This window comes from Rhinolophus sinicus, chromosome 2 (assembly GCF_057876585.1).
Source record: "Rhinolophus sinicus isolate RSI-liver-muscle chromosome 2, RSI-T2T, whole genome shotgun sequence".
Classification (NCBI taxonomy): Eukaryota; Metazoa; Chordata; class Mammalia; order Chiroptera; family Rhinolophidae; genus Rhinolophus; species Rhinolophus sinicus.
In genome coordinates, this window is record NC_142502.1 from 46748527 (window position 1) to 46773108 (window position 24582).

General features: G+C 35.5%; 1 protein-coding gene across 4 annotated transcripts in view; it reads right to left on the minus strand.

Moving 5' to 3' along the window:
• AFG1L (AFG1 like ATPase) overlaps positions 1–24582 on the minus strand; it is a 198507-nt gene that overhangs the window by 46268 nt on the left and 127657 nt on the right. For all 4 annotated transcript variants that reach the window (XR_016020209.1, XM_074333372.2, XM_019735074.3 and 1 more), the window contains exons 9-10: positions 8853–8923; positions 8496–8596 (exon numbers count right to left, since the gene is read on the minus strand). Coding sequence is in view for 3 of the 4 variants with exons in the window: in XM_074333372.2 (XP_074189473.2) it covers positions 8496–8596; positions 8853–8923 (172 nt within the window). In the remaining variant the exon portion in view is untranslated. The remainder of the gene's footprint in view (positions 1–8495; positions 8597–8852; positions 8924–24582) is intronic.

Genomic DNA, 24582 nt, shown 5'->3' on the forward strand with positions numbered 1-24582 from the left:
AGTATATCAAATCACGTACTTTATGATGGGAAACAGAAAAACTTGAAAATTATGAATCAAAGAATTACTTGATAAAAAATTCTTTTCTATTAAAAAAAAAAAAGAGCCATTTGGTAGGTAAGCATTAGATAAGCCAGCAGTATTAAAGCTATTTTTGAAAAAAATCAAACAAGTAACTTTGAAGTATTTTATAGTCATATTAATTGGTTACCCTACATTTTCTCAACACTTTACCAATGATTTCATCATATAGGTCCTCTGCTTGGAGAATAGTCCTAGTTATTACTTAGGGCTGTGATACATTTATTATTAAATCCAAGTGAGACTACTTACTTTAAAAACAAATTCTAATTTTAAAAAGCTAATGACCACTTTAATGTTAAAAATTTTAATTTATACCTCTTAATCATGTCTGAGCAGGTAAATGACACATTCCTCCCAAAGACTGAAACAAATGTTAATATTAGTTTATCATACTTTCTTAGAGAAGTGATCTTAAAAAGAAACATGAGAAGTTGTGTCTACTTCTACTACTAGACCCGATCTCAAAAGAATTTTACTCCTTAGACAGAGAACCTAATGAAGGTGAACAGTTCTTAGCACACTTGTTCTTCTCTCAAGACCCTCTGGGAATCCGTAGGCACTTTCTCTCCTATGACAGGGACCAAACACATTTTCAACCATAGCAGTTAGCAGCACAACATAAATACATTTACAGAAAATGAAAGCAAATTTCCTCCCTCAGAGAAGCTTTAGGCAGCTGAGTATGAGAAGTCCATGGCTCGCAGAGTTTAAAATCTGTAACCATACACCGCGACACCTAAGGAGCTGTTCTTGCCCTCGTGTGGGAACAGAAGCTGAACAAGACTGACTTTCAGCCTCACAATGCGTCCTGTCACAGAAAACTGCCCAGAAAACTGCCCACATGAATAAAGTAGGAAGGTGATCTCTCAACCCAGGTTCTCTCCATTCCTTCTGATTCTTCTTCACTCTCCCTTTCGTCATGGAAATGACTACATTTATTCTAAGTGGCTACAGTTTTCAAATTTCTAATGTAGCCCCTCTTTTGTGGGCTTTTCTCTAAGTCTTTTTTTTTCTCCCTCTCTTTCAAAATAGTAAAACACAAAACACATCAACAACCTTTAACCAAATATATAGCTATTTCCTTGGAAGATACACATCGTTGGCAACACTTAGTAAAAAGTGATGCTTCAGTTCAACCTCCAACCTTGCATAGTTTTCTTTTATTTAAAAAATTTCAGAATAATTAAATAAATTAAGGTAAAAAAAATTATTAGTATACATCTTACCTTTTAAAATCAAATTATGGTATAGGTCAATTAGGAGATTTTATTCCAAAAACTTTTCTTATAATACTGAGGGCCCATATCAAACAGGTTAGGTCAAGGTATGTATGTTGAAATTTTACAGCTAACTTTGTACATCATATATTCCTTACTGCACATTCAACAGCATCCCCCAAATTGGCATTGCAAGGCAACTGGATGACCAGAGTTTGTAGGAGGCTTCAGGATCGGTTGAATGGTTAGATAAGATGATTTTCAAGGTGCTTTTAAGACTAAGGAGGGAGGAGGGTGGTAGATGAGGGTAAAAGGGATGAAATATGTGGTGGTGGAAAGAGAACTGACTCTGGGTGGTGAACACACAATGTGAGACATGGATGATGTGTTACAGAATTGCACACCTGAAACCTGTGTAACTTTACTAACAATTGTCACCCTAATAAACTTTAATTAAAAAAAAGAAGACTAAGACTATGACTCTTGAGCTTAGGGGTTGAGTAGGAATGTGGGCAGGGAAAGACAGAAAGAGGGCAAAAAGACTTAGGGACTCATTTTTGACACTGGATTCACATTCTTCCCTGCAAGAATCTGACCCATTCTCTACTGAGCTCCTTGCAATCCCACTTCTGCCCTACCTGTCCGCTATGCTTCTGCCAGGCTGCCTGCCTGCCTTATTTGGATATAGTATCGCCAGAGGTCAGCATATGGAAAATGGACCTCCCAGATCAGCAATGCTGTAAGAATGGTTTTGCTACTGGGAAGGCAAAGGGCCAAAAAGATTCCAGGGCCACCTTGGCTCTGGTGATTGTCCTTATTCCCTGATGCTAATCATCACTGGTGACATCCAAACACCATCAGCCTTTGACTCTTGGCCAAATAGTAGGGATAAAAGCTATTTATCCTTTAGTATTTCTTGAAAATGTACTGAGTGCAGGACACAAACCAGAAGTAGTTTCCAACAAGTGGGTTCACTTGAAATACATGAAATGAAATAAAGCGTAAAACAGAAAGAGAAGGGAAACATTTCCCAACAACTACCCAAGAGATACTGTTTGGTACAGTTTAATGATACGTAAACTAATATGATATAATCAAGATTAATAAACAGATGAAGGTCAAAGTGTATCTGATGGACCTCCTTTCCTCGAATACGAAGAACCAAAGACAAAAGCTAACGAACAAGAAGTTGACAGTAAACAACGTATACACCATGCATATGCATCAACTGATAGGTTTTTCTACTCAGACTTTTTATGAACACACCTGGCCACCTGTCATTATTTTTATGACATAAATAACAAACTACTCTTGCAGATAGTTACTTGTGAGCACAGTTATCAGTTGAGGAAACAATTTTCTGCAGGTGTAAAAATTACATTTCTCAATAAGGAAAATTTAGGTATAGTCAGTTTACTCATTAAGCCTTTAGAATTCTGTTTCTGCTTGCTCTCTTTGAATTGGGTTCTTTCATTATTGATCCATAGAAGTTAACCCTAAAGTAAGTGGTTCTCAAACTTTTTGGTTCAGGATCTCTCTACACTCTTAAAAATTATAGAGGGACATAAAGAGCTTTTGTTTTTGTGGGTTTATCTCTCCTAACATTACTGTATTAGAAATTAAAACTGAAAAACGTTTTAAATATTTATTAATTTACTTAAAAGAACAGTGAGAAAACCATTACATTCAACATATCAAATTAACATAAATAACATTTTAATGAAAATAATTATATTTTCCAAAATGAAAATAATTTAATAAGAAGAATGGCATTGTTTTACATTTTTTGCAAATCACATTAATGTCTGGCTCAATAAAACAGAGAGGGGTATCTGCTTCTACATTCAATCTATTGTGATATGCTGTCTTGGTTGATGTGCAGTTGGAAAAGGGAAAAGTGTTTTAATAACCTTATCAGATAATTATGGATACTTTTCTTTGATACTAAATGAAAACTCAACGAGAACATCCATCTAAAAAACACACTATGGAAAGAGGCAGAAAAGAGTAACTTTATAGTGGCAAAACCAGACAAATACTACCTCAGACAAACGTGATCAAGGTTAACACCAACAGTAAGAAGTCATGTTGATAGTATGTACCCTTGATATGATATTTGAAAATAGCACTTGACCTCTGCAGTCTTCCTCCCAAAGCCCATAATTCCAGTCTACTCATGAGAAAAACATCAGACAAATCCAGTTGAAAGACATTCTACAAAATAACTGACCAGTACTCCTCAAAACTGTCAAGGTCGTCATAAACAAGGAAAGTTTGAGAAACTGTCACGGCCGAGGGGAGCCTCAGGAGACATGACAACTAAAGGTAATGTGGTATCCCGGATGGGATCATGGAACATAAAGAGGACATGAGGTAAAAACTAAGGAAACCCGAACGAAATAAGGACTTTAGTTAATAATAATATATCAAGCTATATTTTAATAAAAATCTTTAAAAAACAATAAAAAATAATATATCAATATTGGTTCATTAATTGTAACAAATGTACCACATTAATATAAGATGTAAATAATAGGAAACTGAATTTGGGAGTATATGGAAATTCTCTATACTATCATCTCAATTTTTCTGTAAACCTAAAACTGTGCTAAAAAATAGAGTCTATTTTTAAAATTGTTTAAAACTTCACAAGAATAGTTTTTGCTTTTGTTTTTGTTTTTGCTTTAACTAAAACTCATTTTACTTAGATCAAGTTTAACTGTCCAGATTTTCTCTAACCTTTGGGTATGTGTATTTAGACAAGGAAGAATAGTTTTTTAAATGTTAGTTGCAATGCAGGATCTGAAACAGTAGTTTTAAAATTATGTTATATTAAAATTCATTAGCCTTTCTTGTACTTTAAATGGGGTTTTTGTCATGCATGATTTTGTAAGAGTATGCATTGGTTGTTAGAAAATATTGGTTCAATGAGTTATGTAGATCTTCCAAATGTTGACACATTTAATTACATTATGTCAAAACTTTGCATTTGTTAATATCACCATGAATCTTATTAGAAAAAAAATGTATAAAAATTGGGAAGCTATCAAGTTCATGGGGGCAGCAACGTGTTTTCCAAAATTCTAATTTTCACTTGTTTGCTCAAATTTTATCATTGGCAACAAATACTTTCAGTTGCTTTTCTTAAAGTGACAGTCTTACTTCATTCATTTTCAAGAAAACGTCTGTCAAACATTGTGAGAAAATATCTGCCAAGCCCGAATAACCATATTTGTCAGACATTCTTTCAAGTAAAAAATTGCATTCTATAAGAAAAGTGGCTAGTTCAGCTAGAGACTCAAACAATTGCACAAGTGTTTTTCCGCAATATAACCATTGTATTCAGTATATAGCAGAAGTACATTACGTGTACTTCCTTCATCATGAAGAATATTCAAAAGACATGCTCTCAAGGGTTGAGATTTAACAAAATTAATCATTTTACCACTTCCTCAACAACATTCTGAAGTGAAACAGTTTTTTGGGTGTGTGTTTTTTCCGCTGTGAGAACAAGGGCAATGTAGAATACAACATGACTTAGTGTACCGCCTTGATTCAGCTAAGGTCCAGTAGTTTTACCCACTACTGCTCTTGTACCACTACTGCAAATGCAACCACAGTGAGAAAGGTAAGTAGTGTCTTAGTATTGTTGTAAGTTTTGACCTCAAAGAACCCTAGAACCACACTGAGAACCACAGATGCAGGTACCCGTATTTCTGACTTTTTCACTCCCCTCCAATTAAGCCCAATAACTGTGTAAAGGTAAGGAAAGGAAACCTGAAAGTTCATGTCATGTGCACAAAGATGAATCTGTTTCACTTTCCTTTGCCACTACTCTGATATGGAGGGAGTGACAGGTAACAAAGATCACCTAAAACTCTACCTTCCCACAGTTCTCTAAAACAGGGTCTCCGAACCTTTTTCATAGCATGGCAGGGAGGAAAATAATATTTTTAGAAAGGAGTAAAGGAATGAGGCTGTCTAAGGCTTGAGGTCTCCAGCCTGGAGGTATAGGCCCTACACAACCTTCAGGTGGGCATAGGGGTCAGAAGATGTGCTCATTCCCAGTGGGTATGCCAAGATACATGAGTCAGACAGTTACTCGTATGTACTAAGGTTCTCAGCACACATGGGGCTCTCAGAAATGTCTGTTCCCCAGCCAGGTGCATGCTTCATAAAAGGCTCAAAGCTTAGTCAGGTGTGGAAATTCACAGAGTATCTGATTGTACTTAATGGTAGAACCAAAATTCTATGAAAGATTTGATGTAATTGAATGTAAATTGTCCAGAACACTTTCAGACATAGTGTAGTGACTAAGAGAGGAGAATCTGATTCCCAGATTACCAAGGAGCTCAAAGCCTTGGCTTTGCCACTTACTGATCTTGGGAAAGTAACTTAAGATCTCAGTGCCTCAATTTCTCAACCTATAAAATGGGGACAGTAATAGTGCATACCTACTTGAAGGATAAGATGAGTTCAATATATAAAAAGTGTTTAGAATGATGCCTGATACATGGCAATGTTCTCTATTATTATTATGCAGTTGCTATAGGGTCTACGAATTGGGACTGCTTCTCTGAACATGACAGTGTTGAATATAGATTTGCAAAGAAAGAGAATCCCAGAGATACCACGAGGCTCAATGCTAACCTGCAGGGATCCAGATCTATAGTAACATGCTTGGAGCAGGGAGGGAGAGAGATGTAAGACAGGAACGGGCTCTTTTAGTTTGCTTATGGCATCCATCAAGGGTTTATAGTCAAAATCTTCTTATATCTATCAAGACACTAATAGAGAAGTTTCTACTTAATATATATAAACCTATAAATATATTATTTTTTCTTGGGAGGAGCCATGGCTCAAAACTAATTGTTACACACTATCTACCCATCCACTTCTTGCCAAAGTTTTTTTTTTCATGATGGCGTCAGGAGTTGTGGTTGGATGAGCCTCAGGCTTCGAGAACCTCCCAGAAAACTAGAATAGGTGATCCAAAGCTTGGAGTGTCCCACACACATCAGATGAGTGCTTCTTTACTTTGGGTTGAATGTGTTTTGTTTTGTTTTTTCTTTACTAAATGGTTTTTGGCAACTATTTAGCCTGGCTCATAAGATCATTATAATTCATTAAGAGTTTTAGGTTAAATATGGAGCTGAATGATTTCAAGAGTCCTTGAATACTATGCAAGTATTCAATATCTGCATTGCCACAGTTTTAAAGTTGCAAAAAAATATAAAATTATCATAACAAGAAAATAGTCACAAATGAACAGAACACTTAAAAATGTAGCCCTTCCTCAAACATCCCTCACAGCTTAATACTAGTACGTAACCCCACCCATCAGGTCGGTGTCTGTTGTCGGTCATTCCGTGCTCGTCTGATGCAGTAAACATTCCACAATTACAATGTAGATAAAAAGCAAACCTACCCATGCAAAACCACTGAAAAAGGAAGATCTCGCCAACTTGTAGAAGAAGAAAAAACATCAACAAGGATAATATACCACGAAAAATTTAAAAGAAAGTAATTGAAATATTCATGAATTTAAAGAAGATTTTGAAAAAACTGATGAACTCTTTAAATATCTTTGTAAAAACGACATTCTATGCAACCAAACAACCAAATCATGAAGTGTAGGATGTACTAATTTATCAACCTAAAATTTTGTCAAGAAGGTTATGTCAAAAATAAATAGTAATTTGATCATTGCTATTCTAGGAATTTAGCTCATAGCTGCTATTATAATCCATATTTTTGTCAAATAAGATAGAGGCACTTATTTTTATGCGTTATTTCCATTTTTCAACATGAAGTCCCAATTAATGTTCTTCCCCACTACCCCCAGACAGTACACTATGTAGATTTTGGTCCTTAATTAACAGCCATTTCCTGGTACTAAGTCTTCTGAAATAATGAACACATTAAAATACAGATAAATATTTGTATCTACTCAGTACCTGCTCCAGAAGGCCATCTTTGCCATAGTACCCCAGATACAACAAGTCGGTCCTACCCCGTTCCTCCTCACTAGGGCCCTTCTGTGGAAGGAGGAGGAGCTTCATCTTTTGGAAACACAAGATTTTTCTCAAGTTTATTTCTCTGGCAAAGCACATAAAACTTAAATGGAAGCCTTAATAGAATTTTGTCTGGAGATATTAGATTATCTAGGACCTTGATAAGATTGATGCAGTAGGAAGGTAAAGGATTCCTATCACCCAGAATGACTTCCACTGAAAGAGACTGACGTTACATCCTGTCAGAGGATCCTACTTGATCCCAAAACTTTTTGGTTTTAAAGTGCTTTATTTCTATAATAACAATTTGTAGACTGGATTCAACTCTCTGGATAGAAGTAATTAAGTCACTAGCCTTTAAGAAAAGTACTGATGAAATGGCTGGCAGGTATAAATAAAGACTTTCTCTTCCTCCTACTGAAAAACAATTCTTTTTTAGTTACTGAAAAGTCAAGATAAATCAGAGGTCAGCTGGAATGATGATTTATACATGACAATTGAGATGTTATGCTTACAGTTCTGTGTAATTTGGATTTATTTCAGTCTAAATATATTGAATATCCATTGAGTACTGAGAATTCCAGAGCTTTTAAAAGACGGAATTCATATCTATAATGAGTCTGTAATTAAGGTCTTTCTCATTTATATGAATGTATGTATATACATTTTTTCTCTGTTGAATACATTATTATATAATGTACATGTTGCCATTACAGAAATTCACTTTCTTTGACCCTGGCCCCAATCGGTCAGATAACATGACAATAATAGATGGGCAATGAGAACGAGGCATGAAAATTCTTTTATGTCATACTTCCTTGGATCATGGTAATATTACTTCATCTTCCTTTCCCCACATACTACCCTCACCTCAATTAAAAAAAGATTCTCTTATGCTTGGCTTTTACAAAATATTCCTAAAATTGATATTAATTTTGCTTCCAGCAACAGTTAACAGTTCTCTCAGTATTTCTAATTTTGCTTTTGAGTCCTCCTAAGTGCAAATTGTGTGCCAATATCTATAAAAAGCACATGGTATGTGTATTTCCCTTCATGAGACTTTGAAATCAGTTCTGACTCTGTGAATAGTATTTTAAAATCTGAAACAGGCAGAGAGGAAAATATGAAGAATTTTAACATGTGAAAAGGCCAAGGAGTCTGGACGCGTCTGGATACTTACTCTCTCACATAGCTCTTCAAATGTGCAGTCGGCAATGGTTCCACAGGCTTTATTCAGCCGCAGCTCTCTGCCTTGCACTTTTAGAATCCTTGGTCTAGTTACTATGGGAACATGAACAAAGACTCAATCTTGTCTGGATAATTACTATAAAATTCATCTCTTACAGATAGGAAATGCATAGCTTGATGAATAATAGCACATGATTCAACACATAAATTAGACAAAATGCTGATACAATGACTGCCACTTGAGCGTGGCATCAACCCATATACAGCAATGGAACTTATTAATTGGTCAGTGGAGATTGGGCATTGTGTTCTAAATGTATTCTCTTTCAAGAGAAATTAACTTACGTACAATCATTTTGTTTCTGAGCCAGCTCATCAAACAACTTATCCATGACAGCCTCCACATCAGCTTCACTTGTGCTACAGTGAAAAGAATAATAGAATATGAAATTAATAACACTTGAAGCCAACATCAAACAGCTGCCAGAGCCTGCTTAGCTTTTTGCCCAGAAAAAAAGAGAACAGGATGTTATGCTCTAAATACAAACATTAGATTTAGAATACACTTAAAAGCAGAGAATATTAACTCTCAGGTAGATGATTCTGCCTTATTTGCATACACTGAAAGACTTCTGTGCTTCTGGCTGTTTCCAGTAATGAGACGATACAGGCAGAGTAAGTCCATTAATACTATGTGTACACAATGAGAAGAAAGGCTTCTGGCTCTCTCTTGCATGCAAAACAAGAGCAAACAGACAAGGCAGTCAAGCATCCCCCAAAGTATCCTTTGAAATCTCTACTGAGAGGGTACATGTGAAATTAAATATTGAAGCTGCTTTTTTAAAAAAAAAATCAAGTCAAGCCACTGGCTGAGAGGATCAAACATCCAAAATTAAATTACCAGCTTCGAAATACCAACTTGATCTGCACATCAATAACTTTATCAGACTTTGAGTATTAGGACAATTATAAACCACACAGTTTCTCTCAAAAGTGTCCCTGTCGGAAATTCAAGAAAACTCTCCCCTTCTGTGATGCCCACCATTGCAGCTACTAAGAAGTTAGTCTCATCAGAGAATCTTTTGTATTCTAATTAGAAATCACCATATGGTTTAGGGAACCCACATGTATAAATGTGATAATAATATGGCCTTTTTTCCTCTCACCTTTTTTTTTTTTTAAAGGAGGGGTTGACAAATTAACAGTCAATAAAATAAAATAACTGGCAGAAGAAATAAATGCTATTAAAAAAAAGAACTTCAAGTAAAAATGTAAGTCTATTTCAACTCCTCATACAAACTTATACAGGATGCCCCACCAATATGCTTAATCTTGACACACAAATCACTCTTACCTATGTCTGGAAGCAATTAAACTCAGTTCTGGATATCCATCTTAATAAAGTGTTATTGAAAACTAATATGACAAATTATTTTCTCTTTAGATTAAGCTTAAACTTAACCAAACTAATTTCTCCCTTGAGATGCTTACCAGGTGGCAGGCATTCAACACACAAGCACTTAATTCTTCAACTGTTCTATAGAAAATGCTTTTAAAATGCAACAAAGCACACAGTCATTATGAAGGGTTTGGAATTGTCATATTCCAAGTAATAACCACTCCACCTCAAAGGATCTTAAAAACATCATTTGCAATGGTTAACTTTGCAGGGGCAATGTTATTTGACTTACATAAAAAGCTTTGTATGACATTTGAGAAGAGCCATATTAAGATAATGAAATGATACTACAGAAAGAATGATTACAGAGACAAAAAACAATTTTAAAGGTACAAAGAACTCATACAAGCCAATGTAACTGTCAATACATGCCGAGCACAAATATGTTTAGATGGCTTTGCGTCATTCTCGGGAATTCATCTGGAATCATCTCCACCTTGCAGTGGTGGTGGACACACGCACAACTGGGGGAGAAGTGAGCTACTTTTTAAGAGATATAGAAAGGTGAGAGCAACACCAGTCCCCCAGGAAGTCTGCTGGCTAAGGACCCTATGGAGGCAGAAAACTGAATTCTGAAAAATTACCATGACAAAAGACAGTTACATTTCCAAAAGCATATTTGGTGAATAAACAATTGCTTACAAACTTCCTCAGTGGTGATTTCTTTTTCACTCTGTGCTCTAACATACTATATTACAATGTGGCCCACTAGACTTTAGTCAGGCCATACTTACCTACATCAATCACTATATGTGATTTCATTTCTGGTGACATTATGGGTGAAATTACACAATTATTTTTATTATAACTGTATCTTATAAGAATTATATTATGTTATCATAAAAAGTTAGAAGTTATAACAGGCAAAATTAAAAAATGTATTGGTGTTAAGTGGCCTAAAAATAAATATTCATAAAAACACTTTATGTAACTTACAATTAAAAACACTTATTCATCTAAGCCAATTTGCGTTTGACCTCAGGGAGTAAGTTCTACTGACCTGCTGGGGACAGGAACCTTATCTTCAGATTGTCTTAAAAGCAAAAGCGGCTACTGTGTGATTTGGTTTTATTAGATGTATCTATACTGATATGAAATAAATAAGAATGCTAGGAAAGAAATTCTCACCAGAAAGAAATGTATTCATAATCCCTTAACAAATGACTTATAATATAACACTAGTCTTCCCACATTTCACTCATGCTTCAGGTTTTCCTACTCTTAAGAGGATTCATCAACCAGAGTTTAATAATTTTTTTTAAGGATACGAATTAGAAAAGTAAAAAGAAAAATTAAAACTTACCTATCTAGAGTAGCCTAAAAGATACAGTTTTATTTATTACCCAGGTTCATATTTGGTTTAAGTATTTTTGAGTATGTTTGTAATTCTAGTAAAAATTCTGGATGATTCTTAACTATTTTAATGTGTCACACAGGGAATAACTAAAGCTATCATTGGTTGAGCAACTATTATGTAGCAGTTAATTCCTACACCACCCCCACCTCACCATGTAATATATGTTATCCCATTTTTACAGACGAGAAAACTGAGATTCAGAGAATAGTCACTTATCTAAGATCTGAACACATAAAAATTAAAATTTTATGTATTACAGAAAATATTATACATAAAATATATAGGCATTTCAAACAAGGAAATATAATGGCAACGTTTATGGCAGACAATATTATCAATGTATAAAAAAACTCCAACGGATAAAAAAAAAAAAGGAATATCCCAATAAAAAACTGTCAAAGGACTTGATCAGGCAAATTGCATTAAAAAAAAATAGCTCAGTAGGCAAGAGGCATATGTACAATTGTTCATTCTTACTAGTAATGACAAATGCAAAGTAAAACCATGAGATGCCCTTCTTCTTTCCAAACCAGCAGAGATAAAGAAAAAGATAAAATACTCAGAGCAAGCATAGGTATGCGGAAAAAAGAACCCTTTTATATACTACTGCTGGGAGGGTGTAAAACTGGTACAAGATTTCAGGGTAACCAGATAATACATAACAAGAGTATTAAAACCATGCATATCACATCACCCAGCTGTTCCACTCCTAGGAATCTCACCTACAGAAATAACAATGATTAATGACTGCAAGGATGAGCGCTGTGTCACTGCTAACATCAAAAACATTTCTGAAAAACCTAAATGCCCAACGATGGAGAATTTGGTAAACTATATTTGTATACAAACGTGCAATGGAATATTATGTGGTTTCTGAGTGCAACTTTCCCTCTTGTCCTGGAATTGCAATTGAGGCCCCAAGTTGATGGCTCTAAGTGCTAAGTACCCTCAAATTCTAAAGAACACCCCCTATGAGCTACAAATGACTGGATCTAGACTCCCATCCCAATAATTAAATGAGAAGGAGAACCAGCCCTACTCCAAATGCCCCTACCCCATCACAGTGTCTTTATAAGGAGGAGAAAGGGGATCAGGAGTCACTGCCCTTTGAATCTAGTATTTGTGATAAGAGTCTTTCCCCCTCCCTTCCCCTTAGGAAAGAAGAGGGTCTTTACCCTCCCCAAAGGCAAGTGATACGGGAGAAAGTTTCTCTAAGAGAATCACTTGGAAACATTGGGGGAGTCTAGAGGAAGAAAAGATTGGTTGCTTTCCTTAGTAGCTGGATGAGCAGGACTTTAGTGTGTTGAGAAATCAGAACATGAAAGGCGGGGTGCTGAGCCACAGCAAAGCAAACCAGTTCTAACCCAAAACCCTTCAAAGGTTCGGCACTACTAGGTAAACTCAGAGATATGGGTGAGGGGTCAAGCTGGAAAATGTTTGAACATAAGACAAAGGTAGTTCCTTAGATTCTCTCCCTGTACCTGGAAGTCCAGATTCCTGCACCTCCTCCACTCTAGCTGAAAACAGTGAGTTGACCATCTGGGATAGTTTTAACAATGCAGAAAGGGGCAGAGATACCACTGAAAACCTAGACATTGAATGGTGAAACCAGCAGTCCCTCCCTCTTCAACATCCAGAGCCCATCAGCCAACCTTCCATCCCAGGCAGTAGACAGAAGGATTGGACGAAAGTGAGTAGCCAAAAGGAAGATGTACAGATACTGACATCTGAGGGCTCTTTGATGTAAATCTGACCTGCCACCTTATCACCCTCCAGTAATGCCCATCAATCAATAAAACCCTATGTATGCACACAAAACTTCCAATCAGTTTTTTTTTGTGTGTGTTTTTTTTTAATTTTACTGGGGAATGTTGGGGAACAGTGTGTTTCTCCAGGGCCCATCAGCTCCACGTCGTTGTCCCTCAATCTAGTTGCGGAGGGTGCAGTTCAGCTCCAAGTCCAGCTGCCGTTTTCAATCTTTAGTTGCAGAGGGTGCAGCCCACCATCCCATGCGGGAATTGAACCAGCAACCTTGTTGTTGAAAACTCCTGCTCTAACCAACTGAAAATAATGATATAGTGTCTAAATTTTTCTAAGGAACATTATTGTCAAACTATCCATGCCAAAACTATTAATCAAGTAAAATAAAAGCATTTTTGGACAGATGAACCCTCAAAAAACACAGCTCCCATGCAGCCTCTCAGAAAGATATTAGAGGGTCTGCTCTATCAGATCACCACAGTTCTGCTGCTAAAAGGACCAGGGAAGCTCTGCCCTAACTGGTCCTCCTGCTGACAGCAGCTATAAACTCTGCACAAAATACAAACACAGGTGACCTGAAGGGATTGCATGGCGAACAGAAGCAGGCAGAAGCAGGAGGGAGCTGACACTTGGGAGATGAGAGAAACATGGGGTGAGTTAACTATTTTTACAGATTTCACATTGAAGACAATACAGTAGTATTGCTCATGGCACCTAAAATTCCTATAGAAAAACTGCATGCCCTCTGTTATGAAGAACCAGAGGGGTGGTGGGGGTAACCACACAGCTGGGAAATCAGGGCGAATCCCAGAAAGAGTGTTTCTAAACCCCCAAAGATATTATTCTTGAAAAGTCCTGGAATCCCAAAGTATTCTGTATTTATCTCAATAATTTATTTCTTTTCAAATAATAATGAGTGTCCATAATAATAAACAGTGAGTCATTTTTTTGTCATAGGGTTATACTAAAAGTTTCAGCAGTTTTCTGTAAAATGATATAATAAATTCATGGCTTATCAATATTATAAACCAACATACTATGACAAGATTATATATTTCAATAACATGCAAAAATGATCTCTACCTTATATAGACTTTTTAATTAAATTTATTGGGATGCATTGGTTAATAAAATTATATAGGTTTCAAGTGTACATTTCTGTAATAAATATATATCACATTGTGTGTTCACCACCCAAAGTCAAATCTCCTTCCATCACCATATATATTTGACTCCATTTACCCTCTTTGTCCTCCCCCCAGCCCTTTATCCTCTGGTAACGACTATACTGTTGTCTGTGTCTATGAGCTTTTGCTTGTTTGTTTTTCTTATTCATTTGTTGCTTTCATTTTTATATCCCACATATGAGTGAAGTCATATGGTTCTTGACTTTTTCTGATTTATTTCGCTTAGCATGATATTTTCAAGATATTGTTGCAAATGGTAGTATTTCATCTTTTCTTATGGCAGAGTAGTATTCCATTGTATATATGTACCACATCATCTTTATCCAATCATTTATCGAAGGACACTTTGGTTGTTTCCATGTCTTGGCCACCGTAAATAAAGTTGCAATGAACAGGAGCACACATGTCTCTATGGATAAATGTTTTCAGATTTTTTGAGTAGATACCCAGGAGAAGAATTGCTGGGTCATACTGTTTTCCATAGTGACTGTACCAATTTACATCCCCATTAACAGTATATGAGGGTTCCTTTTTCTCCACAGCCTCTCCAACACTTGTTATTATTTGTCTTGTTGATGATAGCCATTCTAACTGGGGTGAGGTGATATCTCATTGTGGTTTTGATTTACATTTTCCTAATAGCTAGTGAAGTTGAGCATTTTTTCACATATCTGTTGGCCATTTGTTTGTCTTTTTGGGAGAAGTGTCTGTTCAGGTCTCCTGCCCATTTTTTAACTGGGTTGTTTGTTTTTGTGTTGTTGAGTTGTATGAGTTCTTTATATATTTTGGCTATTAGCCCCTTATCAGAACTACCTGATTTAGACTTTGACAGGAGAAAAAATTAGAAGAGGGAAATAGTAACAAACAAATAAATGCAAAATAAAATTAGTTTAAAATTTAAATACCTCAAATATTTAAAATGTAAAAGTTATCATTTTTTAAATTAAAGGTTTTTTTAAACAAAAGCATTAGTTACCTTAAGTAATAGTTCTGATCTTCGCTGGCTAACAAACATTCCAGACACAGGAAAATGTCATTTTGCACTGACATTGATCAAATTATTAAGAGTATAAATCATTTTCAAGTTGGGTGTTAGGGTACATATAGCTTCATATAAGCTCATTTCCCTAGTTAATAGGAGTCTGGCTTCATTTACTCAGTATCACCTCCTTAAAGGCCCAATAGCCAAATACAAGCTCACTGAGGGTTAAGGCTTCACCTATGAATTTTTAGGGGACACAATTCAATCCTTAACAATGAGCATTTGTGTAGTTTATAATTCGGGGTTTCTCTGAATAGTGCTACTATGAACATTCTAGTACAGCCTTTGGTAAACTTATGTATACATGGCTGTTGGGTATAGAACTAGGAACAGAATTTCTGCTCACAGCACAGATCTATGTTCAGCTTAGTAGATACTGCCCAGCTGGTTTCTACAGTGGTTGTAGCAGTTTACTCTCTAATCTGCAGTTATAAGAACTTCCGCTTGTTCCACATCCCGGCCAACATTTCGTATTTTCCATCTCTTCTTCCATTTTAGTGATATGGTCGATGTACTACAAGTGATTTTAATGTAAGTTGCCTCATATTGTTTTGGAAGTGGGCATGGCGTAAAAATTACATATATAATTTAATTAATGCAACAGTTAATCCAGAAGGATTTTCTTAGTAATATGTCATTACAATATACAGAAAATTTTGAAATCCGTTCTTCAAAACACCTGAAATCTCTTGACTTTTTTAAGTAGGAAATTTCAAGAAACAACTTGATGGTAAAAATTTCAGTCAGAGAAATGCTTTTAACTTCAAAACAGGAAAAAAATATGGTATTTTTGTAATAGAGAAAACTGGAGTACCAGACGTGAGTCTATGACTCCAGGGCCCTTTTGTCAGTTTTCCAATAAAACTATTTTAAAATACAGCAACACTACCTTACACTAAAAATCTATACTCAGAAATACAACCAAGCCTGTGAAGCTCTAAAGAGGGTCAGCTAGTTCAAAAAATAAATAAATAAGTGTTTGGGACACAGAACCTAAGGTCAGCATTAGGCATATTCAAGAAAGAAATGTACTGAAAAAAACATACAAGGATATAGATTATAAAATATATAAATAGTGATTTAAATTACACTCATTACAAACCTAACTGAAAAATATTCCAGGCTAACCAATAGAATTTGAGGAAGGGACAAAACCTGCTACTCAACAGCAAATGAGTGGAAAAGCTACAGCCTAAAGATGGCAGTAAGTTAAACATGATTTTTCAGAGCTAACTTCAGAGTTCTCTTTTGAGGCTACAAAAATATCATGTCACATAGCATGGAAGAAAACGCTCTGTTCAGCTTTGTGTTGTTCCATTGTAACCACAAAGAGCCATACCTTAAGGAAAGGTGACTTGGGTAACATCAAAATGATGAGGAGAAAACACAGGAATTAAGCCCAGATGTTATGAATTGTATCTCCTTTCTTTTCATGAGGGGAGACAGAAATATAAGCTTCTACAACTGAGTAGGAGATAAAGAATTTAAGTGACTTCCTTTAATTCTGGGTAATTGCTCCACTGGGGGGATGCTACTGTATAGCAGTCCTTTGTGCAGATAAGATGCAAAACAGAAAATCTGCCCAGAGATAATAAAAAGTTGACCACAGTAAGACAATTACAGTCATTTCTAAAGAAGAAGCAGTCACTCTTCTCAAATGCTTTTTATTGGGAGTTGGGATGTCATGTCAGGGGCCCATGCAGAGCACAGACTCTTTTTCCTTTATCTATAATGCCCTGGTAAAATCCACCCATTTCATTGCTTCTGTCACCTTTTGTTAAGCTCAGAAACCATAGTGGAGGGGCAGGTTTCTATTTTCTGTTGGCTAGGACCACTGTATCTTTAAGTCAGAAAAGCCGTGGAATTGACCACTATATCATTGCGGGGAAATATCACATCAACTTGTACAGAAATCCTGTGAGTTCAGTACCCTGGATTAAAAGTCTGACTCCTTCAGAAGTATGAGAATCATGATTTATTTTTCCATATTAAATTAGTAAACAGAGACGAAAGTAACCAGTCATTCCAATTTTGAGAAAATTTCTAAAGCGGAAATCAGGCATTCAACATAAAACTTAGACTCAAGAAATAGAATACGTCAAAAAAAAAAAAAAAAAAAAAAAAAAAGACCTTATTATTGCTGGATCATTTGAAATTCTCAACAAAAATTCCCAAACAAGTGGAGGTTTCTAGAAGAGGGTCACTCATGAATTTAAATGGAAATTAATTTCTTCAAGAACCTCCCACTTCATTAGGATTGACTCAGGGGAACAGAATGCTACCCACACTTTGCCCCTTCATTCCCTTTTAAAAATCAACAGCTTGTTAAGGTATCAACAAGTAGAATAGGGTTGGCTTTCCTCGGTCCCTCTCTCTCCATGTTCTCTATTCTAGAGAGCCAACACTGATTCAACGAAGGAGAAATTTCCCCTTCCTCTTCGAGTTCGTGTGCCAAGTTTTCCTGGCAGTGGGCCTTCTCACTACTGATTCCTTGTGCATTCATGCTGTACAGCTCTTTGTGCTCATACCAAACATAATCTGGGGCTGGAGGCAGGTCCAAGATTAAGTTGGTTTATACTTGCCTTAATATAAAACAGACTTGGTTGCATTTCAAATCCTGTAGGCTTGTTTTACATAACGGAATCAGTTGTTAAGATGGATTTTGTCCTAGTATTTATCTTCTTCTCAATCATTCAAAGGCTTAATTGACTGTTCAGAGATCCATTTCAGTCTCTAAATTTCCCACCCTTCTCAATCACCTGGGGAGTAACTTACCTGGTTCCATTAATCTTGACCCGTGTATAATGCAGAAGGTGGGATATAGCACCTTTTGCTCTCAAATTCCAGACCTTCACCCCCTCTTCTCAGCTACAAACTCCATATAAAATTTCTATCAAATTTATATATTGCATTTCCCCCCAAATAAATCAGTGATGTAACATGTAGAATTGCAAGCTGGTAGATCCAAAAATATTTCTTTTTCGTAAAATTTCAGAAAGGCTATAGTGATTGAAGATTTTTAAAAATAAATAAAAATGAAAAAGAAGCTAAAAAGTAAGCTCTAACTCTTCTTCAAGGAGAAGATGGTCACATCCACCTGGGAAAGAGAAGCCAGGGAGATTTAATAGCTAAATAAGGTACACAGCAAGTAACTAAAGACCTAGGACTTTTGCCAGATCAGTTTTTCTAATGTTGAAGATTGACCGTTAGTTATAAATGTGGTCTATTTGAAGATGAAATAAGAAGAAGATAAGAATTCTAAGGAAATCTAAAAATTTTATTCTGTACTTTTATAAGTATACATATTATCTACTCTTGTACATGTTGGGTATATACCTTATTTACACGTTACTAGGTAAGTACAGCCACACAGTTGAATACTTTGTCAATGTGTTTAGCTAGAAATGGTGGGCCAGCTCTTTTCTGGTCCTGTCTGGCCTGCTAGAAAACACTGCGATATGCTACTGTTGAATTACACTTTTATAAAGGAATAGAAGATAAAAGGTGTGCTGAGCTGAGTGATGGAACCTGATATTGAAATCTGTACAAAATGAATTTCTTTTGCTGCCGAACTACTTTTTAGTGGTGTTTTAAACATTTTCAAACCCTTGATATTAATTTTAATTCAGTAGTCCTTGAGTTAACACAACAGTAATAGATATTTAAATGTGCATTTAAATTATGTCAAATAGGCAGACAAAATAAACAGTTTACCTGACTATGCTCTACAGAATATAAAGTAGAAAGTTGTGTTTTTAAAGTAGAAAATTTTTGTTTTTACTAACATACAGTTATAAGTTTTTACTAACATATAGTTATAAGTTACAGAGCCTTGCTCAATCATAAAATACCAGCAGATGTTCTATGAGAAAGATACTACTATGCATTTCCTTTTGAGAACCAACTATAATAGTTCTTCGCCATAGTGCCCTTTTTCCTATAGGTGGCCTTAGAGGACAGATTCATCACCATTATTGACCTTTGAATTACCAAAACATACAGCACCATACAATATGTCATTTTGAATTTCAGACTTTTCAGACATTCCTATACTTCTTATAAGAGATAAATGCTTTCAAAAAATCCCCAAAATATATAATGAAAAAAGTCATTAAAATAATTAACATGTTACATTAAAAAATATTCACTTATATGTGGAAATTAAACAGCACACTCCTAAATAACCAACGCATCAAAAAAAGAAATAAAAATGGGAATTAGAAAATACTTTGAGACTATGAAAATGAAGACACACATACAAAAACTTATGGGATGCAGGTAAAGTGGTGCTTACAGGGAAATTTATAGCTGTAAATGCCTACATTAAAAAAGAAGAAAAATCTCAAACCAACAACTTAACCTTCCACCGTAAGACTCTGGACAAGGAAAACTAAGCATAAAACAAGTGGAAGGAAGTAAATAATAAGGTTTAAGGTGGAAATTAATGAAATAGAGAATAGAAAAATACAGCAAATCAACAAAATCAAATGTTGGTTCCTTGAAAAGATGAGCAAAATTGACAAACCATTAACTACATGGACCAAGAAAAAAAGAGAAGACTAAATTACCAAAATCAGGAACAATAAAGAGTACATTACTACCGACCTTACAGAAATAAAAAGAATAATAAAGGAAAACTATTAGTAAATGCATACAACAAATTAGATAACCTAAATGAAATGGACAAATTCCTAGAAAGACAAAAACTACTGAAACTGACTCAAGACGAAAGAGAAAATCTAAATAGAGGAGAAGGAAATACTTCCCAACTCATTCTATCAGGCCAGTATTACCTGACAAAAACATCACCAGGAAAGAAAACTACTGACCAATATCTTTTATGGATATAAACACAAAAATCCTCAACAAAATACTAGCAATCTAAATCCAGCAACATATAAAAAGGATTCTATACCATGACCAAGTGGGATGTATCCCAGAAACAAAAGGTTGATTTAAATTCCAATAATAAAAAGGCAAAGGACCCAATTCAAAACTGTACAAAGTATCTGAAGACCTTTCTCCTAAGAAGATATAAGAATAGTCAACAAGAAGATATACGAATATCAACAAAAAGATACTCAACATCATTAGCCATCAGAGAAATCAAAATAAAAACCACAATGAGGTATTATTTTACACTCACTAGGATTTTGTTTGGGTTGAATTGTGTTTCCCCCCAAAAAAAGATATGTAGAAGTCCTAACCCTCGGTACCTCAAAATGTGCCCTTATTTGGAAGTAGGGTCATTATATATGTAATTAGTTAAGTAGATGGGCCCCCTTAATTCAGTATGACTAATGTTCCTATAAGAAGAGAAGAGAGGCACATAGGCAGATGGCCATGTGATGACAGAGGCAGAGATTAGAGTGACGCTTCTACAAGCCAAGGAAAACCAAGGATTGACAGCAAACAGCAGAAGCTAAAAGAGGCAAGGAATGCTTCTCCCCTAAAGGTTAAGAGCGAGCATGATCCTGCCCATACCTTTATTTTGGATTTCTGGCCTCCAGAACTGTGAGACAATAAATTTCTGTTGTTTTAAGACATTCAGTTTGTGGTACTTCGTAACAACATTCCTAGGAAACTAATACAGATGGTTATAATAAAAAAGACAGATAACAACTAGTGTTGACACAGATGTGGAAAAATGGGAACGCTTATATAGTATTCGTGAGAATATAAAATGGTACAGATGCTTTGGAAAACAATTCCTCAATTAACATACCCAGAAATTCCACTCCTAGATTTATACAAGATAAATAAAAATATAAGTTCACACAAAAACTTGTACATGAATGTTCATAGCAGCATTATTCACAATAGCTAAAGAGAAGAAATAACCCATATGTCTATCAACTGATGAATGAAGAAAGAAAAGTTGTATATCTATACACTGGATTGTTATTTGGCAATTTAAAGGAATAGAGTACTGATACATGCTACGACATGGGTGAATCCTGAAAACGTTATCTTAAATGAAAGAAGGCAATCACAAATGACCACATCTTGTTATAATTCCATTTACATGAAATACCCAGAATAGGCAAATCTATCGAGACAGAAAGTAGACTAGTAGATTGCCTGAGGCTGGTTGTGGGGCAGGGGTAGATGTGGGGAGAAGGAAGCAATGGCTCAGGGAAGTGGGGTTTCTTTTGGGGGTGATAAAAATGTTTTTAAATGGATTGTGGTAGTGGTTGCACAATTCTGTGAATATACTAAAAGTCAATGAATTATACACTTTAAAGGGGAATTACATAGCATGTGAATTTTATCTCAATAAAAGCTATTAAAAATAAGTATAATATCCTTATTACATCTAACAAAGTTAACAATATTCTCCAGTGTCAGGACATACCAATTAGTGTTTGCATTTCTCTGATTGTCTCATAGTTTTGTTTTTGTTTCTCTTCTTACAGTTTGCTTAGTTCAGGACCCACATACACTGAAACTGGTGGATGTGTTCTTTAAGTCTTTTTTAAATTATAGGTTCCCTTTCCATCTCTCTTTTCTTTTTCTTATTTATTTGTTGAAAAAGCAATTTAGTCATGTAATTTTTAAAAATTTACAATCTACTTTTGATGAATATACTCTTATAATGTCATTTAACATATTCTTGCCCCTAATGTTTCCTATAACTTAATCAAATTCAGGTTCCATCTCTGTAGCAATTATTGTAGAACTTATGATCATTAACTAGATGCAAATTATGAGTGATTTGCAAAATGGTGATATTTTAAACCTATTCTAATTTTCTCATTCTTTTTTCATTTGTTATCTAGAAAACTTATATAAAAATAAGATTCCCTCATCCACTATTTTTCGTTATACAAGGATCAGATCTTTTAAAATAGGCAGGAAAAACACTTGATTCTTTCCTTTTATTTACCAGTTTTTAGAATTATGGATTGGAGAATTCCACTTTTGGCTGTGATGGAGAAACAGGGCCCAGATTTACCCTCCTTTTTAAAACAACTACAAACTGTCTAAAATATATGAAACAATAATTTTCACACATTGGATAACAGAAAGCAGAGAACAGTGATCCCCAAGGGTAGGGAAACAAATGAGGTGAGCCCCAATTTACTACCTGGGGAGAGTGTCCAGCCTCCAGGAAACCAGGAGAGGGAACCCAACCAAGTCCCAAGTTTTACAGAGAGAGAAACACAGAAATCCATAACGATAATTGGAAATTTCAACACCACTATCTCAATAATTGAGAAAAAGTAGGGGGAAAAATCAGTAAAGGCACAGGGGACTTGAATAACACTGTCAACCTACTTGACCCAAATGACATTTAAAGAACAAACACTCTACCAACAACAGCAGAGTACACATTCTTGTCAAGTGCACAAATAACATATTCCAAGATACATCATATTCTGGGTCATAACACAAGTCTCAAAAAATTTAAAAGATTCAAACCATACAACATAGGTCCTTTGACCATAATAAATTAAATTTGGGAATCAGTAACTGAAAGATATATAGAAAAATCAGCAAATGTTTGCAAGCTGAATAACACACTTGTAAGCTGAACAATAAATAACCCATGGGTCAAAGAAAAAAAATCACAAGGGAAAGCATGACGTATTAACATGTATGAGATGCAATAGTTTAGTGGTTACCAGAGGGTAAGGGGAGTGGGGGGAGGTAGATGAAGGTAAAGTGGATCAAATACATGGTGATGGAACTGACTCTGGGTGGTGAACAGACAATGTGATTTATGGAGGACATAATACAGAATTGTATACCTGAAATTTATGTAACTTTACTAACAATTGTCACCTCAATAAACTTTAACTAAAAAAAAATAAAAATTAAAAAAAATTTTTAAATGTATGAGACGCACTTAGCAGTAGTACTTAGAAGAAAATTTATAGCATTAAAATGCTTATGTAAGGAGAGCAGAAAGGTTTAAAAACCAAGGACTTAGGTTTCTATCTTTAAAAACTAGAAAAAGAAGAGTAAATTAAATCCAAACTAAGCAGAAGAAAGTAAATAATAAAGAGAAGTGTGCAGAATTCAGTGAAATAGAAAACAGAAAGCAGTAGAGAAAAATCAATAAAACAAAAGCTGTTTCTTTGAGACCAACAGAATGAATAAAACCTTCACTTGCGTGATCAGAAAAAAAAAAAAAGATTTTGTACCTTTTTTTTAAACAAACTCTTCATTATGGAAAATTGCACATATATGTACATATATAGAGAGACAATTGCACATACCTAGAGGGACAATAGTCTAAGAAGCCTGGTATAACATCCACCCACTCAATGCACGGCCAGTCTTGTTTCATCTATCCCTTCCCTCAAGGCCCTCACCATAGATTATTTTGAAGCACATCCTAGGCATTTATTATTTTAACTATAAAGATTTTTGTTTATGAATATAATTATCTCGTAAGTAGCTACACCTGTATGTTCTGCGTCATGATGCTAAGAAGGATAAAATTTAATCTGTAAACATCAAAAATGTCCCCAACGATCTTCCTCCCTTCCCCAGACTGAAAGACAGACCAGATCAATTGCCTGGCCCCCGTGAAACTAGACAGTTTCTCTCATTTCCAGGGGCAGAAAGTCGGTCCCTTGCCCTCTGAGGAATAGATTTCAGGAAGGCCTAGTGTCAGTGTTGTGAAGGATGTAACACTGACCTCTGATTCCCACTAATTGATAATAAACTAGGCATGTCTCAGTGTCTGCACCTGGTCACTGTACCTGGTGAGCAGGCAGGCACACAGCCAGACTCGCCAAGAATTCGAAGGTGATGGATGGGATCTTTGTTCTGGTCAGTTGCTCTGTTTGTTGGCTAGTGGACGCTCACAGGCAAGAAGAACTTACAACTGCAAATGAGAACACGCTATGTTGTTCTGTTCTGTGCAGCTATCTCCCAATGTTTCTGTATCCTTTGCAGCTAAATATATTACATTCTTGAACTGTGGGGTATTTTCCTTTTAATACCATCACAGTTCCATGGTGACACCATGCAAACTAGTGTCAGAAGTAGGAATGATATGAATGTAAAAGATCCATGAGAGAATTCAGGGAACTGAAGGAGAAAGGAGCACAGCACATCCATAGTTAGCATAAGTTTTTAAAAACTTTGTTGCAGATGATGAGAAATAGATTGTTTCAAGGGAGTATGCAGACAGCCTGCTGAGGGGACTATAAACAGTCCAGTATATAGAACTGAAACAAATTACAGTCTAATAGAAATGGGGCTAGATTTAACAATTCTCATGTTGTTTCTATTGGGAGATGTCTCAGAGGTTCTTCAGTG